This window comes from Parasteatoda tepidariorum, chromosome 6 (genome assembly GCF_982258835.1).
Source record: "Parasteatoda tepidariorum strain Cologne lab strain chromosome 6, Ptep-v5.0, whole genome shotgun sequence".
NCBI lineage: Eukaryota > Metazoa > Arthropoda > Arachnida > Araneae > Theridiidae > Parasteatoda > Parasteatoda tepidariorum.
This window is the reverse complement of record NC_141760.1, coordinates 62971826-62990040: the sequence shown is the minus strand read 5'-3', so window position 1 is coordinate 62990040 and position 18215 is coordinate 62971826. Positions and strand designations below refer to the sequence as shown.

At 31.1% G+C, this 18215-nt stretch overlaps 1 protein-coding gene and 1 non-coding gene across 2 annotated transcripts in view; one reads left to right on the top strand and one right to left on the bottom strand.

Moving 5' to 3' along the window:
* Positions 1 to 9437, top strand: part of LOC107450121 (CD9 antigen) — an 80995-nt gene extending 71558 nt beyond the window's left edge. The window contains exons 3-7 of the mRNA XM_021147449.4: positions 1738 to 1812; positions 2155 to 2253; positions 2536 to 2745; positions 4140 to 4223; positions 6329 to 9437. Coding sequence (XP_021003108.1) covers positions 1738 to 1812; positions 2155 to 2253; positions 2536 to 2745; positions 4140 to 4223; positions 6329 to 6388 — 528 coding nt within the window. The 3' untranslated portion in view covers positions 6389 to 9437. The remainder of the gene's footprint in view (positions 1 to 1737; positions 1813 to 2154; positions 2254 to 2535; positions 2746 to 4139; positions 4224 to 6328) is intronic.
* An 8247-nt stretch (positions 9438 to 17684) lies between these two features.
* TRNAT-AGU (transfer RNA threonine (anticodon AGU)) lies at positions 17685 to 17758 on the bottom strand. The gene has a single exon. It is a non-coding gene; the product is annotated as a tRNA-Thr (tRNA).
* Between the last annotated feature and the right edge of the window lie 457 nt (positions 17759 to 18215).

The following is an 18215-nucleotide window of genomic DNA, read 5'->3' as shown; positions in this document are numbered from 1 at the left end:
TCCATAAATAAATGAATAAATAAAAAGTAAATAAATAGAGAATCTAAAATACTGCATGTTTAGTTAGTACTGCACGTTTTTTTTTTTTTTAAATTCTGATTAGTCAAGGCAAGGTCTAATTGCTTTTTGCCTGTTTCAAAAGATACTGCAGGACAAGTTAATTGTCCATCATCATTTTGCAAAAATTGATTAATGAAAATTATGAATCCCCCCCTACCGTCTCCACCTCTGATTGTCGATTTCGGTCATTTATGAAAAAAGGCCTTACCATAAAAACTATTTAACTACCAATACTGTCAAACAAGATTTATAATTTTTTTAAAAAAATTATCATTTTATTCAATTATTTATTTTAAAACTATCTATGCCAAATATAGCAAAACAATTTCATTCCTAACGTCAAAAAGATCATGAAAAATTTATGTTAATTAAGGGAAATAAAGGAGGGGGGGGGGAATTTTCATGACAACTCAGTATTTTAAACAATTAAAAAAGTTGTATCTAACTCACAGGAAGTTGTAATTATATTTGATTTGATTTCCATATACGATAATATCATTTGTAAACAAGTATGATGATGTATGTTGCATAATTATTTGAAAAAGGATTTATCTAACAGCAAGCATATGAATTAAAAATGTAATTATATGAATGTGAGTTTTTAGTTAACTGCTTTTAATTGGCAGTTTCGCGTATTTTTTGAAAGACAACAAAACTGATAAGAAAGACTTTTAACTGAATTTATTAATAAAGGATTTGTTTAAATGCAGAAATTAAAAAAGGAATTCTGCGAAATCCTTTTGTTCTAAAATGGCCATTTTTAATAGCTTTTTCTAATGGATTCCTTTATTTACGAAAAAGTAAATGCAACGATTTTCCTTATTTTTCTACATTATATTTTTTTTATTGCAATTTCAATATTTTGAGTTACGCTCTATTTTATTTTTTAATTGCATAATCAAAGCTACACATGAATATACTCGTTTTGAATAAAAGCATATTTTTATGTATTGTTTTTTTATAATTAAGAAATTAATAGAAATAAATTTAATTATAAGGTAGTATGGAAATTTTTATGTATTTATAGACGTCGATTTTAGAGTTTGAAAACAAATAGAAATAAAAATATGGTTAATAAGTGTAATAACATTTTAAGAGAAAATGTTTATGGTCTTTAATAAATCGATATTTTTTTTTTCTTTCTGGAACCAGTTTTAATAAAATTAAATGTAAGAAGCCATAAGATATTTTTAACTATTTTATTTTCGTTACTTTTATTTTTAGGCTAGTATAAAATTGTACGACTGGAAAGATTCGATATGTAATGAGTAGGCTGTGTCGAAATGTTAAACATAGTGCAGTACCAAACATTACCACAACATTTATTGAACGCGATTTAACTTAATTAACGATAATGTAATTGAAAGGAATGTTTTTTTTTTAATTTTTTTCATAATAACTAACCTACATTTTGATAAAAACTCTAAATAAGTAAATATAAATATTTTTTATTTTATTCCGATTTTTGTTTTCGCTTTTTTAACCTTTTATGTTTCATTTCAAATGGTGGCTCCATCTGTTGATGTTATATTTTTTAAAAAAAACTAATATTTCTATTATAGTTACAACAGTGGTGGCTCCATCTGTTATTGATAATATTAGTAAAATATGTGTTCTTTAAAAAATGTGAACATCCGTTTATGGTATTTGCTTTAATTATAGAAATTTTAATTTTAGTTCTTCATCTTTCTTTTGGTGATATTTGCTGCTGAAATAACTGGTGGCGTGTGGGCTTGGATGTACAAAGATGAGGTTTGTTATTCTTTTTCTTTTCTGTGATAACGTTAACATCTTTTTAGCTCTCCTACTAACTGCACATTTAGAGATAAGTATCAGTTATTCCCGTGTTGGAGGCTTAAAAATTTAACGATTATAAAAAAAAATTAAAAAAAAAAACGTGCAATAAGCAATTTAAATTTTGGTTTGATGATTTTTACTCATAAATCTCTTAAGATTCACCAAAAATAAGCTTTAAAATTTGACTTAGTTAAACTTGTGAAAAATTAATATCCTTTTGAAATATAAAGCCTTTATTGTTTTTCTACATTATTTTTTCAAATACTTCTCTGATGTTATTTTTTTTCTTCATTTCAGGTGAATAAAATAATTGAACATCAAGTAACTAAAATGGTTAAAGATGAATATGGTGCATCTAAATCCGTGGAGAACACCATTGATGCTGTCCAACATGATGTAAATTTACTTTTCAGTTTCAATCTATTTTATTTATTATAAAGAAAAACCTCTTCTAATTTTTTACATAGTAAAATAAATTAATAACAATAATAATGATTATAAATATTTAAAAATTATTAAAAGTGTATTCTTGTAATTTTTCCTGACTTAAAAAAAAAACTAGTAATAAAGATTTTTTTTTTTTAATGTTTGTTACTCTGAATAATATAGTTGATAAATTCCTTCAAATCAATATCTCACTTTTTAAACTGTAATTATATTTCGAAATTATTTATTTAGCTTCATTGTTGTGGTGCTATACAACCGAGAGATTGGGCACAGTCTCGTCTGAATAGTAAGGACAATAGTGCAGTGGAAGTTGGTATATCGAAAACTATAGGGTATTATAGTGTACCACCAACGTGCTGCAAAAGTAAAAACCCAGATGAATGCGAGTTTCATCGAAAGATTAAATTTTCTGGTCAGTCGTTTGATGGTATTTATACTGAAGTAAGTTTTTTATGACTTATTTTTTTTATTCTTATGAATAAGTTGTATGTTTTACTATTTATTGACACAATTTTTAGAATGTTTTTACGAAAAAGTAATTATTCTGAAAATTCTAGAAGTATGCATTAATATATTAAACGAAACATGCTTTTAAAAATTTTAATTAAAAGAAAAAAAACATCTACATTAGTATGATAAATAAATAGGCACATGGTCGGTATAGCCTGGCTGGTAGAGCACTTTGCCCCTGCCCAAGAGGTTGTGAGTTCCCTGGCAGCCCAAGACTGTCCATGTAGTAAATGGTGACTGGTGCACGTTAAATCTGTCTGATCACAAAGTCCTCCATGTTCCCTTAACAAATCAATACCTCTGAGCGTACTGAATTGGATATTGATAGCTTTCTGGTTCAGGTTGAAATTATGATCTGTGGATGTATGAATGGGTGCACCTTATTATCTGGCTGTCACATGTGTGTGTGGCTGAAGTCGTATTCTTGGCCATAAATGGTGCCACTGAAAAATGAAAAACTCCCCTTCTGCCTTAAATTCGCTTATTTTCACTAAGCAGGCTTCCTATTATTGACAAGTGGCATTAAAAACAACGTAAATAAAAACTACTGTTATGTTAGCAAAAAGTTATAAAAAACATCAACAACAATTGTGTACCATGAAAATGACCACCATTGTTGTATATCAATTTTTTAAATTTATTAAATGCAAGTAACCAAGTATATAAGTAACAATGTAAGTAACTGAATTAAAACCTTTTATCTGAAGACATCTTTGCAACATTTCAAATTTGCAAAGATTATGCACTAATATTATATACATTTAACTTTTTGTAGTCTTATATCCTCACTGATTGGAAGAGTCCCTCTGAAATTTTAAAGTTTTATACCTTAATATTTAGCAGCATTATTTATGATTGCTAGTTATCATATAAAAATAATATATTATGTATTTTAAATCTTTTAATGTTTAAATTAATTTAAATAATTCCCTGGAAATTTTTTCCCAAATTATTATTTTTAAAAAAAAACATTATTTAATGTGTTTTATAATTATTTTTTACTAGTTCAGTTTCCACAGATTAACATTACTTATTAATTTATTGTAAATGAACAAAATAAAACCATGGTGCATTGGCATAGCTAAGGAGGCCTTCAGAAAATCTTCTCACAAAATTTTTAATATTAATATTTTATAACTTAGGCTTGGCAAAGCATTGAGAAAGCTAATGAGTCCTTAGTTTTCTTTATGATTTATATTTATATGTACTAAGTATAGTATGTACTATAAATATAAATTAGGTACAGTATGTACTAATATAATGGTTAGTGTATTTATTGTTAACAAATGCTATGTTAAAATTGATCATGGTAATTTTCTTATTAGGGCTGTGTTCCTCGTTTGCAAAGATATTTTGAAGAAAATATGATAATAATGATAGGAATTGGTATTGGCGTCGGTGTTATTCAAGTAAGTATCATTTTAGTCTTACCGTACATCCTGGTTTTTAAGTTCACTTGTATGAGTCAACCCCAAATTTCTGATATGATGGGTGTATAAGTCGACTGTTGAAAAAACAAATAAACATAAAAATTTTTCAAGTTAAAAATATTTTAAATTATTCTTTTTGGATATGATGCATTCGTCCTCAAATAAAGATGCTATAAAGTGCCCATTTAAGGAAAGATGCATTAACAAAGACTGTGATGTGACCAGTTAATCAAAGTATCTTACCATATTTGACGTCACTTGAAGGTTGATTTCATTGCTTCCTGATCGCAATTTAAATAATTTTTCAAAAAAAAAAATTTATGTAAGATAATTTTATTAGAGAAAATGCAACATTTCTTGTATATAACATATTAAAAATAGTTTTTGAAAGGGGTAAATTGATACAGTGTTATTCTTATCTACTCATTTTTTATAAAGTACTATATTATTGGAGTATAAGTCGACCTGTCTGATATTCATAAAATTATGGGGTTTTGAAAAGTTAACTCATACATATATGGTAATCCTTGTAAATGGGTTATATGGTTATCCTGGTAAAAGAAAGCATTTAAATTTATTCTATACAATTGACAATATAAAGATGCTATCATAATAAAAATGATTATTGTAACGCCAAGTTGTTATATTATGAGTCTCCAAAAATACCACAAATATTCACTCAAACCTAAAAGAGTACTAGACTAATTTTAAAAAAAGAATGCTGTACTTAAGTGAAAGCTGACAAGTGAAGAACACATTCAAAATACATAATACACTATTTCCAGATAGGTATTTTCAATTAATAGCATGAGCATTTAGATAACGCTAAGTTAAAAAAATAAAATAAAAATACAGTAGATGAGTTGTGAATACATGAATATTGCATGTTTTATTTCATCCCAAGAGATGATTTACATTGCAAAAAAAAGTATTAAATTATCAAACGAGAACTCTGTGATTAATGACTTTATTGTATCTTTCAAAAATAAATTAAGAAAAACTTATTTTAAATGCATCCTTTAACTTATTGAATGCATGTGGGACTTAATGTTACTTTCATATGTTATTGCACTATACACTTTTGATAATCAATATAAAGTAGTACATATTTCACAAATTTTTTGACCAAGATGTTTTATAAGTAAGAAGTTTTTTAGAAGTTTTACGTTTATATATGGTAATGCCACATGAAAAAAAAATCACAGATTAAATAACTTTTTCGGAACTTTGTGGGCTACAAAATTCTGAATTATTTAAAATATTATGTTACATTTTTTGTGATGGAAATTTTTTTTTATAACATCTATAGTAAATATTATGTTTGTAGAAACTTCATAGGTCAGGAACCTATTTTTAGTAAAATTTAAGAAAATTATACAAAAATATGTCACTTCTATAGTCGGGAAAATGCACAGTGGAAAAATAGTAGGGAATTATTACTTCTCTATAGCATCATCTTCACACAATATAGTAACGAAAAATGATGAGGAAAAGCATAAAAAATGAGCAGTAGGAAATAAATAAATGTAAAAGAGAATGAGTCTTTAAGAAATTGATAGCTAAAGAGTTATACAAATAATAGCACTGACTTTTATTGCAATTTTTTAATCCTTATCTTATTAATTATCTAAAAAGTTGAAATATTTAATTTACTTTGTTTAATTTAAGTTTCTATCTTTACCTTTTTATTTCGACAAGTTAATTTAACACTTTACTGCTCTAACTCTCAGTAAAATTAAAGATTGAGTGTATTTATTAGGGTTTTTTTTAAAAAAAAAGTAATGTAATTATTTATGTTTATTAAGTGATTTTTGAAATTTTTGTTCAGCAGTTTGTAGTTATATACTATGGCAGGACAATTCAGTGCACACAATTCATCTCTGTCAAAAATAGTCATAATTACAAGAGGCCATTCACATTACATCAGATTGCCCTAGATGTGCATGCGAATGTTTAAAAACTTCATGCAATGTGTGATTGTCTATGGGAAACTCATTTATGTATGATCACATCTGTGAATTATTGTAGTCAACTAAAATAATACTTAATAATATGTCGAATTGATAATATAATATTTTATCCAGGTTCTGGGTCTGATATTCTCTATGGCTTTGTGCTGTGCCATTCGAAGCGATGATGAGTGATCTCTTATTTCATTTTTTTAAATCCAAGTTGAAGAATTATGTACAGTTTATTGTTTATTCCACAATAGTGAACAAGGTAAAACATTATTTCACGTTGTATAAAATGGACCAATCACATACAATTGCACCTTGTTTTTATGGATCAAAAAGAAAAAGATTCTTGTTCTTCATTACCAAAAAGTCAATTTTGTACTGTTATTCAACATTTAATGTTATGAAAAGCAGTATCCAAAAATCATCCCTCTAATTCTACATTTTCTTCTGAAATTTCCTATTTTTTAGAAGAAGAAAAAGTTTTTAGACTTTTCCTATAACTGCTCATAGTTTTAAGATCTTTTAGTGATAACTATTTTCTCATCGATTTTAAAGTTATAGAAGGAAGAGTGTGTATGAAGTGCTATATTAGTAATCTTATTTTCATTTTAAATAACATTTATATAATGATTTGAATTATAATAAAATTTATGTTTGATAATTTTTTTTACAGTGATTTAAATCTTAATTGTAAATTTTCGATTTAACATTAATTGTTAAGTTGTATAAGATAAAATGTGAGATATTTTAATTTGTCTTAAAAATGATCAGTTAGTACGGTCGAAATGTATGTTTTCAGTTTTGAATTGTTTTGACTTTGATGAAACTATTATATTGTATTTGACTAAGAATATTTTTCTAGATAATTAAAATAACTATGCATATTTTAAACAGTCGTTAAACTCTACTACATGATATTAAAATTTTAAAAGTTATAGTTTTAATTTTTTTAACAGTAAAAATTATGTATTAAAATATGAGAATATTAAATATAACATTCATATTGAAATATACCATCTCTTTAAAGTTTAATAATTTCTAAATTGTTAAGAAGAATATATAGAGATAGTGTTGAAAATTGTACATATTGAAATTTTGTGTTCCACAAATTTTTTTTTCCTCATTGAGTTGAGAATTTTATGTACTTAACAGTGAAATATATTTTTATGTTCCTTATTTTTGTTTCATATTATAAATAAATGGTGATGAAAGTTGAAAATTTTGCAGTTTTGCGTTGCACAAGAAATTTAGTTAATCTAGTTCACTATTTAATTTACAGTAAAAAATATTTTATGTGTTTCTTTTTTTGAGAATTTTATCCCTATTATATTCAAAATACAGCATAACCTCAAAAATCTGAAAATTTATTTTCAATTTGTTAGGCGAAAAAAACTAGCTGAATTAATTTTAAAATTGAGGTAATATGCCAACATTCGTGTGTCGTGTAAAAATTATGTGGCAATACATTGCAAGAATTCCTTAAAATGTGGATTTTCATGGAAATTGTGAATTGAGCTTGTCCAGAAAAGGGATTACTCAAATGTGCTTGTCCTATATTATCCTACTACTTAAATCTCATCTGGATTTAAAAAGAAAAAAAAAGTGTCAAAATTACCATTGAATAAAATTCAACCGATCTCATAAATTTATGATGAAATCTCCTTGAGTAGAGGGGAAAGTAATTACTCAAATTCAAAGTTTACGATTCAAGTATCGTTATAAAATATCAAAATTTTAAAAACTGATAGTTTGTTAAGTAATTGCTAAAAAATGAACTTAAATCCATTTCAGTTTATGATGGTGTAAAACGAATTTTTTAAAATATAATTTTGGGTTTGTAACTTTAACATCTCTTTCGACTTAAGTAACATCTAAAATCCAAAACATTTTGACCTTCAAAACTCTGAAGCAGTTTGGATTTTTGAGGTTATACCGTACTACTATTAAAAACTGTTGTGCTGATTATTAAATTCTGATAAATATATATCAAATTGAAATTGTGTTATACCATTAAAATGTGTTCAAGGAAGCATCTTTTACAGTTATTTGTGGAAATCACCTAGACTATGTTCAATCGATTCCATTTTTTATAGCTTCAAAATTTATGTGTGTATTCTATAAATTTTTCACTTGTTAAAATGACTTGCTTTTTTAGATGTTTTTAAAATTTCTTTATTGATGATATAGCATATTTTGATATGCAATATCCCATATAATGCATAATTTAAAACAGAAAATAGTCAATTTAAAACATATGTTTTTATAATGTATAGTCTATTAGTATTTACATGGAATATTTTATAATACCATATTAAAATTTCTTTTGTTATGTGCTAATTTTAATTACATTTTTTTCTTATAATTACCCTGTTATTATTTTTTTTAAAAAAAAAGCATAACTATGAATTAACTTTGTAAACAACAGATGGGATGATCTGAAAGTGTAGGTTAATTACCAGCATGACTTATTTATTGGTTTTGCTAGACCTAAATGGCCTGTATAATACTGATGTATATATTGAATATTATAATATTAAAACAGTTAATTTTATTCTCAGAGCAAGAGAGATTGCAATATGCGATTTATTCTTAGAAATTTTATGAATCTGAAATTTGTGTCGTGACGTTAAAATTTTTTCAATATAACAGGATATTAAAGTGTAAAATTATCTATTAATGTTTAGTTATTGAGGGTTAAAAGAATATTGATAGCCAAAATTTGAGTTAATATGCAATATTGGAAACTAGACATACTATTCATGTAGTAATGCTTAAAAATTAGAAAACAGTATATGTCTTAAAATATTGATTAATATTATGTATTTTTATATTTGTTATTGAAAACCTTTGACGGTAGGTTTTAGTGTAAAATGTTTCACTTTAACATCGAATAATGTGTAAAAAAAATGTTGTAATGTTCTATGTTAATAATGTTACAATATTGAATGTTTATAAAAACATTTTATTGTTAAAAAAATGTCAGAAAACATTTGGAATATAAAAAAAAAAAATTTTAAATTCATTTTTTATATTGCATTTGTAAGTAACAGCAATTTTTACTTTTTAAAATGATATTTTTATTATTGCAATCTCTTGAGCATGAATGCATTTTTTGTGCCTTTTGTAAATGCTTCGTTCATTGTGCCATCCTGTAATTAAAATAATGAAGCATATGTTTACTGTATATAGCCTATGACGTAAACGTATGTAAATAAAATGAACCATTTTCTTTTTATTTTGTTTGTTTTCTTCTTTTCTTGTAACTCATCTTTATATGGCTCAAAATGTACTCTAGTTTTATTTCCTTGATATTTAGTACTTAATTTTTTTTGTTTTATTGCAAAAATCTTTATTTTATCAAGTTTTATTAAAAAGTTAGCGTCAAACTTATGTATTTTTATGTTTCTGTCGTATATACTTCTATGAATGCAAAAATTTTAATTAATAATTTAAACTGGATAATAAATTGGGAAATGTCCATATTTTTTTTATCATCAGGATAATGTTCCTTCCCATGATAGATCATCTCTTGCTGTTAATGTTGAAAATGATAATGTGATCTTCATATATATCTGGATAATTACCAACAACAATATTTTCATGAGTGTATTAATTTAGTTACAAATAAGATTGTTTTTATTTGCATTTGACCAATGCAATTACAAAGGAAAGTTTCATGCCACTGAAATAAGCGGCAGCAATGAACTATTATAGGAAATAATCTTCAAACCTCTTGGAGTTTGTTTTTGACAGTTGCATATTAATATAAAATGTAAAGAAATTAATTTAACGTCATAAGAAAGAAAATATAGTTAAATATGCCTAGGATGTTTAGTTCATAAAAGTGTCCTTAACCCCTTTTTAATAGCAAAATTTTAAGAATTGTTTTTAGAAATAATAAATAATGATAATAGTATTTAAAACTTGGTTATTTAAGTGACTACATGTGAAATGTTATTAATAAGATAAAATATATTAAATTTCTTTTTAGTTTTATCGTACTTTTACCCAAAGATCGCTATTTTTCTTTCATTCCTAGCTATTTTTTAAAGATATTATTTATTGTAATATTTATTTAAATTACATATTTTACTGTTCATGCAGGGCCCATATATTCTTTATTCGGTGTATGTATTCCATGCATACTTTATTCTGTGAAAATGACCTCTGCTATTTTTTCACACTCATATCTACTGGCTATCATCATTCTGGTATCAAAAGAGCAGCTGAGTTGACTAATCTTTCAGGGGCATCATATTGGGGCCAACATTGCTCCTGCAGTAAGAAAGACAGATTGTACAGAGAGAAGAAAAGAGCATTTATGCTCTGACCGGTATTCGAACTCGGGACCTTTTTGACATGAGATCATTTCTCTGATTATCATTGTAGCATGAGCTCTACTATTCTAACAATTATTCTATGCCTGTACCTCTAAACAAATTTTTAAAAATGAATTAAGCTACAGAATTGGCATTATTTTGAGGATTCCTGAATTTTAGATTTATTTATTTTTTATACTTTATTAAGATTTTATTGAACACCTCACTACTTATTCATCCACCTTACTGACAAGAGTTAGATTGCATCATTACTCTATCCTTTTCCATCCATAATATGATGGTCAACATTGACTTATTTTATTATCATCTAACAATTAAAAAAAAAGTAAACAGCCCATATCTATAATAAAAATTCTTGTTAGTAAAATATTCAAATTTCACATTCGGGTACATAACAGTTTTCAAACACTTCATTGAAGAAAAGTAAGAAAAAATCTGTTGGATATTGAGGAAAAATGTTTATCTTGGGGGAAAAAATGGATTGTTTTAGGAGCAAATAACAATTATTAACTATATTTAAATGATGTCTGCTGAATTTACGAATTCTAACTGGTGAGCCTAAAACAAATTTAAGAAAATTTATATCAACACAAATAAAGTGTAAGGTTTGGAATGTTATCCCTCATTTGGCCAGTGTGCTGAAGGGAGAACACTTGGATCAGTCTGCGTAGGGACCGAGGGTGTGCGGTATGGGTCCTCGTTAAACTGTTCTACCGTAAAGTGTTCGACTTCGCGGGCAGGTCGTTGGACTACCGAAGCGGGGGTGCCATCCCCTCTGCAGAGGATCAAAATTGTGATGGCTTGTCTTCGGATCATCCTTAGGGATGTTTCCCAGACCGTCGCCAATAGCCCATTGTGCAGCTCTAGAGTGACGTAAATTAACAACAACAACCCTCATTTGGCTATATTTGTGTAAAATATCAACGCTTGATATTTTTTGGGTTGCATCATAGCATACTTGCAAAGTGTTCCGAATTCATTTTGTTGTTTGTATCGTTGAAATTTAAATAGAAAGATAGGTACTTTATTTACGTCACACCAGAGCTGCACAATGGGCTGTTGATGACGGTTTGGGAAGCATCACAGAGGATGATTCGAAGACATGTCATCGCAATTTCGATCCTCTTTAGAGGGGATGGCTCCTCTGCTTTGGTAGCCTGACGACCTGTGCGTGAAGTCGAGCACTTTACGGTAGAACAGTTTAACGAGGACCGATAGCGCGCAACCTCGTTCCCTACGCAGGCTGATCAAAGTGGTCTTACTGACCGCACCTAGTGATGCTTGCTTTCGGTGTTTTACTGCGTGTCTTTACGATCAGTCCACTGCGGGACTTAAATAGAAGGAATGCGTTATATTGTAAACATTGTTAGTATAATAATATTGGATGGCACACTTTTTCACCCCTATCGCCATCTGTCCTTAGTTTTACACGATCAACCATCCAGAATTACAATTTATTTTAAACAATAAAAGTATTATAACACTATAGCTATTCAATGTGTTTAATGTAATATACAATTTTATCACGTGTAAGTTAAAGCAGATGAATTCATTGCGCATTATCTTTGCTCTAACGTTGTAATTTGGATATTGCTTTTAAAAAACGCCTCTACGCTAGCGATTTTCGAAGATACAAGAAACTGAAAAACGAATTTCAATAAAATTTTATCTTTAATTTTTGGGTTAAGACACGTTGTCTTTGCCTGATAAATCTTCTTTAGTAAAATTGTTTTACAAAAATGAAGAGTCCCGCAGTGGACTGATCGTTAAGACACGGTTCCCAGCAGATCACCGAAGTCAAGCATCACTGGCTGCAGTCCGTGTGCGGGTGGGTGACCACTTGGATTAGACTGCGTAGGGACCGTGGGTGTGCGGTATTGGTCCTCGTTAAACTGTTCTACCGTAAAGTGCTCGACTTCGCGCGCAGGTCGTCGGGCTGCCAAAGTGGGGGTACCATCCCCTCTGTAGAGGATTAAAATTGTGATGGCATGTCTTCGGATCATCCTCAGGGATGTTTCCCAGACAGTCGCCAATAGCCCATTGTGCAGCTCAGGTCTAGTGCGACGTAAATTAACTACAACAACAAAAATGAAGAATCCACAAATTTAGTTCTAGGTGGCCGAGCGGTTAGCGTGCCTGACTGTGGTGCCAGTGGATGCGGGTTCGAATCCCGCTCTGGGCATGGATGTTTCTTTCTCTCTCTTTGCGTTCTATGTCCTTTATACTTTGTGTGTGAGTGTGACCCGCCCTATAAAAGGATTTGTGGTTGTGTGACGTGGGAGACGCTGCTCCACCGCCGTGGCTTCTCCACAGGTGCCCACTGGTTAACGAGAAGAGGGTAGCAGTTCTGGCACTTTCTGAGGCCAATGGAAAATAGTTCCAAGTGCCCGCCATTAAAAAGAAAAAAAATTCTAGGTACGGGTGTTAATAAAAGATAGAGCTAATGACCCTGCCAGGACTGAGGGCTCTGATTAAAAAAAAATCGAGAAAACGAATTCATTTGGGAAAGATCGTAGGAAAAAAATGGGAGGCCCTAAATGTCTGTTGATGATCGGGAAACAAGATGCAGACAGATGATCGATATCTTCAGCATAAGGGGAATGTAGGTATAGTGCGGCTTTGAGGAGAACTCCCCCAGACTGAAAATCTGGAGCAGTTTCCTTCTATGGTAACAAGCGAGAGCACATTTCTATTAGTTGTGAAATGGAGGAAAGATGGTGTCGATTGGTTTACTCACGACGACTAAGATTAAGACAAAACTATTCACCCCACACTCCTATTCGAAGTGACCTTTCCTCGTAGCCATAGAACCCGCCACGAAGCGAGACGGGTGTCTGGGGGAGTTCTCATGACTTTATTTTCTTCACTTCATTTACGTCACAACTACAGCTGCACAATGGGCTTTTGACGACGGTCTGGGAAACGTCTCTGTGGATGATCCGAAGACATGCCATCGCAATTTTGATTTTCTGCAGAAGGGACGACTCCCCTACTTTGGTAGACCTACGACTTGCGGGTGAAGTCGAGCACTTTACGGTAGAACAGTTCAACGAGAACCGATACCACGCACCCTCGGTTCCTATGCAGTGATTGACTAGGAACCGTGTCTTTACGATCAGTTCACTGCGGGACCATACGGTGAATGCAATGCTCGTGCTATTACATGACTAACTGGAATTTGTTATGGAAGCTAAAGGTACCCGTATAAAATGCAATCCGTGTAAGAACTTCAACCAACTGCTTTAACAAAATTCCAATATTTTTCTAAATGTGTTCTTTTGCAAATGGAGGATGATTCGCGATCGCAACACTCGAATACGCCATCTGGGGAGAGACCGGTTTCATGCCTTTAGCCCTTCTCCCGTCCCTCTCCTCCTCCTTTCAGTTGTATAGGAATGTACTACGATATTTTCCCTTTTTTTAATATTTTTCCTTTTTATTTAACAAAAATATTTTTTAAAATAACCATGATACTTTTGTTTAGAACTATGTTTAATGTAGTTCTCAGTTCCATATAGTTTTTCAAGTTAAAATATTTTAATCTACATGAAAATCAAAAGAGAAACTAACGTACTTCCTTCCTCTATGACTTTCCACACGCTAATGGGGAAAGCATGTGCATGTGAAGTGTTGCCATAGGAAAAGAGTTCTGCTCTACGCCGCCTGTAGCCCATTTCGATCGCCAATTCAGTTTGGTTTTTAAATGTTTTGTGGACAGACGAGGCCCACTTTACACTAAGTGGAAGTGTTAACACACACGATTGTAGCATATGGGCAAGCAAAATTCCACACAGTATCGTCGAAAAACCGCTTCATGACATAAAGGTGACAGTTTGGTGCAGATTTACCGCATCATTTATCACTGGTCCTTTTTTCTTCGACGGTGACACATTTCTAATAGTTCATGTCACAGGTGATATGAAACGCTAATAAAAATATAATCATCCTTTATTTCCAAAAAAGCAAACACTTCATTCAGTAATATTTATGTAGGAGGGAGCACCTCCGCATGTCCTGTCAAGACACTTCCGAGGTCGACATTCGGAGACAACCCTGTCCTTTTTCACACGAATGGCCCCCAAGGTCTCTAGATGTTACACCTTGTGACAGTCGGTTGTGGGTCTATTTAAAGTCACAAGTATGCTGAAATCGGGCAACGTCTTTAACCCAGTTGAAAGAGGTTAAACGCCACCATGTTTTAGGTATACCATACCCTCTGAAATGCTATTTAAAGGTGTGCAGTGTGTCTTCCATCGTCTGACGGTTGCTTTTCTTAATGATGGGAAACACATTTAATAGCTTTAATGCATTTTTATTGTTTAAAATAAATTGTAATATAATTTTATAAGCAACGCAACGCCATCAATTGCAGCTCAACTGCAACACCATCGTTTAGTCAAAAATAAATCTAATACAAATATAAATTTTTTCATTATTTGGAAAATCCTCCTGGTTTTTGAACATTTCTGTGCAAACCGCATCGTTTTATTGAAAATAGTTTAAAAATTAAACGGTTTTAAGAAGTGCCTTTCTGATCACCCGGTATATTAAGTAGATATTTATTTTAGATTAAGTATAAATATTGTAAGATAGTATTGATATTTAAGGGAAATTATTTTATGTCTCGGTCAACTATTTTGGAGACTTTTTCACATATCTGAGGCAACTAAGGCGACTATTTTTGGAGTCTTACCTCAGTGGCAGCCTTGCATGGTCACGCGTACACGTAACGCGATTATCTCCTTTCTCGACAGATCGCATCACCATACAACTTCGTCGCGTTCAGTGGTTCGCCTTGATTCGACAAACAAATTGCTTCGGTACGCACCGTCAAGGTTCGTACAGCACTAAAATGCGATTTCACCTCTCAGTCTCGTGAAACATTCTCGTCTAACAAAGAGTCTGACTTCTCGTTCATTGAACGGGGAGAGTGCTGCGTCACTAAATAATTCTTCCTTCATCCTTGAAGGGGATTTGCTTAAAGAAGATGACCGGTGCCCCCTGATTTGTAAGGAAAATGAAGGCCTTAGAAGAGTTCTAAAAATTAAACCAATCACAGATTTTTTAGAGGAAAGAAAAACCAAATTTTATAAAGAACCATTAAACTGCAAAGCCGCTAACTTCAATAACATCTTCAAAATTGAACTAATTGTAGACAATGATAATCATAGCCCTACCACCAAGGTGGCACTCTTTCGAAATACTTTCAAACAACACTCTATAACAAAAAAAAAATGACGCACCAAGAAGCAATCATCCGATTGCTTTGAAATTTCGTATGCATGAATGTTTTGAACAGATATGGCTGGAATGATGCCGACTGGGGACGTATAGTCTTCAGCAATGAATCCCGCTTCCAACTGTGTCCTGACGATCATCGAAGACGTGTTTGGAGACGCACGGGGCAGAGGGGGGATCCTGCCTTCACTATTGTACGCCACACCGGCCCTCAACAAGGCATTATGGTCTGGGGGTGCCATTTCCTTTGACATTCGGTCCCCTTTGGTCGTCATTAGAGGTACACTTACTGCACAGCGGTACGTCGACGAAATCCTAAGACCTGTTTTGCTACCGTTCCTTTTGCAGCGCCCTGGGCTGGTTTTTCAGCAGGACACATACGGCACGTGTTGCTATGAACTGTCTGCAAGCTTGTCAAACTCTTCCTTGGCCTGCCAGATCACCAGATCTCTCTCCCATTGAGCATGTCTGGGATATGATGGGAAGGCGATTGCATCTGGCACGGAATGTTGATGACCCCGTTCGACAATTGGATCGAATTTCGCAGGAAATACCGCAAGAGACCATCCGGGAGCTTTATCGGTCTATGCCACGCCGTGTGGCAGCTTGTATCCAGGCTAGAGGCGGGTCAACACCTTATTGAACTTGTTACTGTAACTCTGCAATAAATTATTCAATTGTTCTGAAATTTTAATTATTTACTATTCTGTGCATTGTCTTCCAATCCACCAATTTTCGTTTCAATCGGACAACTCCTTCTTGGTGCGTCGATTTTTTTGTTATAGAGTATAAATAGTACAACTCTTTTATTTTTGTTATCATTCAAGTTACCGATTCCTACTAAATGAAATTACTCTTCTGTGAACCTGCGAAGCCAATTATGGGGGAGGCGAGGCAGAGGAGTAATGCAGTCTATCCCAATATTTTTCTCTCTTCTTCGATAACGATCGATATCATTTATTTTTCGCTCTGTCAGTAAATATGCATATACTAATTTTTCGATATTGTAAATATTCACTCCGTTGTAAATATGTAAATACTATTTTTCGATTATGTACATACTACAGATTTTATGCTATTCGGACTTCTCGTATTGGTACTTGTATTTTATCAATTATTATTCGGATCCTTTTTTTTTGTACATATCTTTCATATTACTGTACTGTTTGCTTTTATCGCTCGATCGCATACTTCCATTGCATTTGGCAAATATTTTTAGATGAAGAGACAAGTACCGCAAGGCAGGTACCTAGCTCAATACCCTCAAATTAAAGCATTAAGGTTGGGGGTATATACTTATCTCCAAGGTTGTTAGAGCATCCTTCGATCTCAGAGTCCTTGTTTCGAATCGAATACTGTCTTCAGCCGCTGTCACATTTCTCTCTCCACATGATATGGAGTTTATGGCATTCATTGCAATTCATTTATATTGACAAAAGTCATATAATTTGTATTAATAAAAATTGAATCACATGATTCAGCTTTAAAAATGTAGAGCAGGCCACCATTCAAATATTTCATAAGAGCATCAAGGAAATATAATTTATAAAAATGTTAACGTTTTTTGTGTGTTTGAAATATTTCTTTTTACTTTGTTAAAATTGAATCGAACTTTTTATTGACTCATATAATTTAAATCGAATAAAATTGAATCATATATTTTTAATCTTCAATTCAATTTAAGTGGAATACTCAATAGAAAGACTTAAATAGCGAGATCTAAAACTCAGTTCTTTTCTTTTTGAAAAAAAAATCACTTTATTGTTTTACCATAGGAGTAAAAATAATTAAAATTAATATGTCAATACGTGTAATGGGATAAATTATTAAATTCAGTTATTTTTTTTGAAAAAAGATTTAATTCATTCATTTTAAATAACGCTAGAAAAAAAAGGTCTTCACATAGGCACCGACGAGATTCGAACTCGTGATCTCCTGTTTACTAGACAGGCGCTTTAACCAACTAAGCCACGGCGCCACATTTAATCCAATAAAAATTTACATATAAAACACTAATTTGTATAGTACAAAATTCAATACAGCATCGAATTTATATATTTAAAGGAACCTTTCAAACAAATAAAACAGTTATTTGTGCCAAAATAAGTATTATACTGTAAATGTAATAAAAAAATCGTTTTCGTCTTTAAGTGACAGTCATTTATTGAAAACTATTGCTTTTGAACCAAATTAATGCTTTCAACGATAAAGGTTACTGGATCATTTTAGCTCGAACTATAATTTGTTTAGAAATCATGGAAACAGTACAACATATGTACTACAAGGATATTTTCTGGAAGAATTTTAAGTAAGATCAAACATACTTTAAAGTAAAGAGCATTAAAAACTTACATATGAAATTGGTTTCATAACTAGTGCTGCCACCTATATTAATATTTTGATATATGAAATATTATTCGAACTCCATCAAGTGT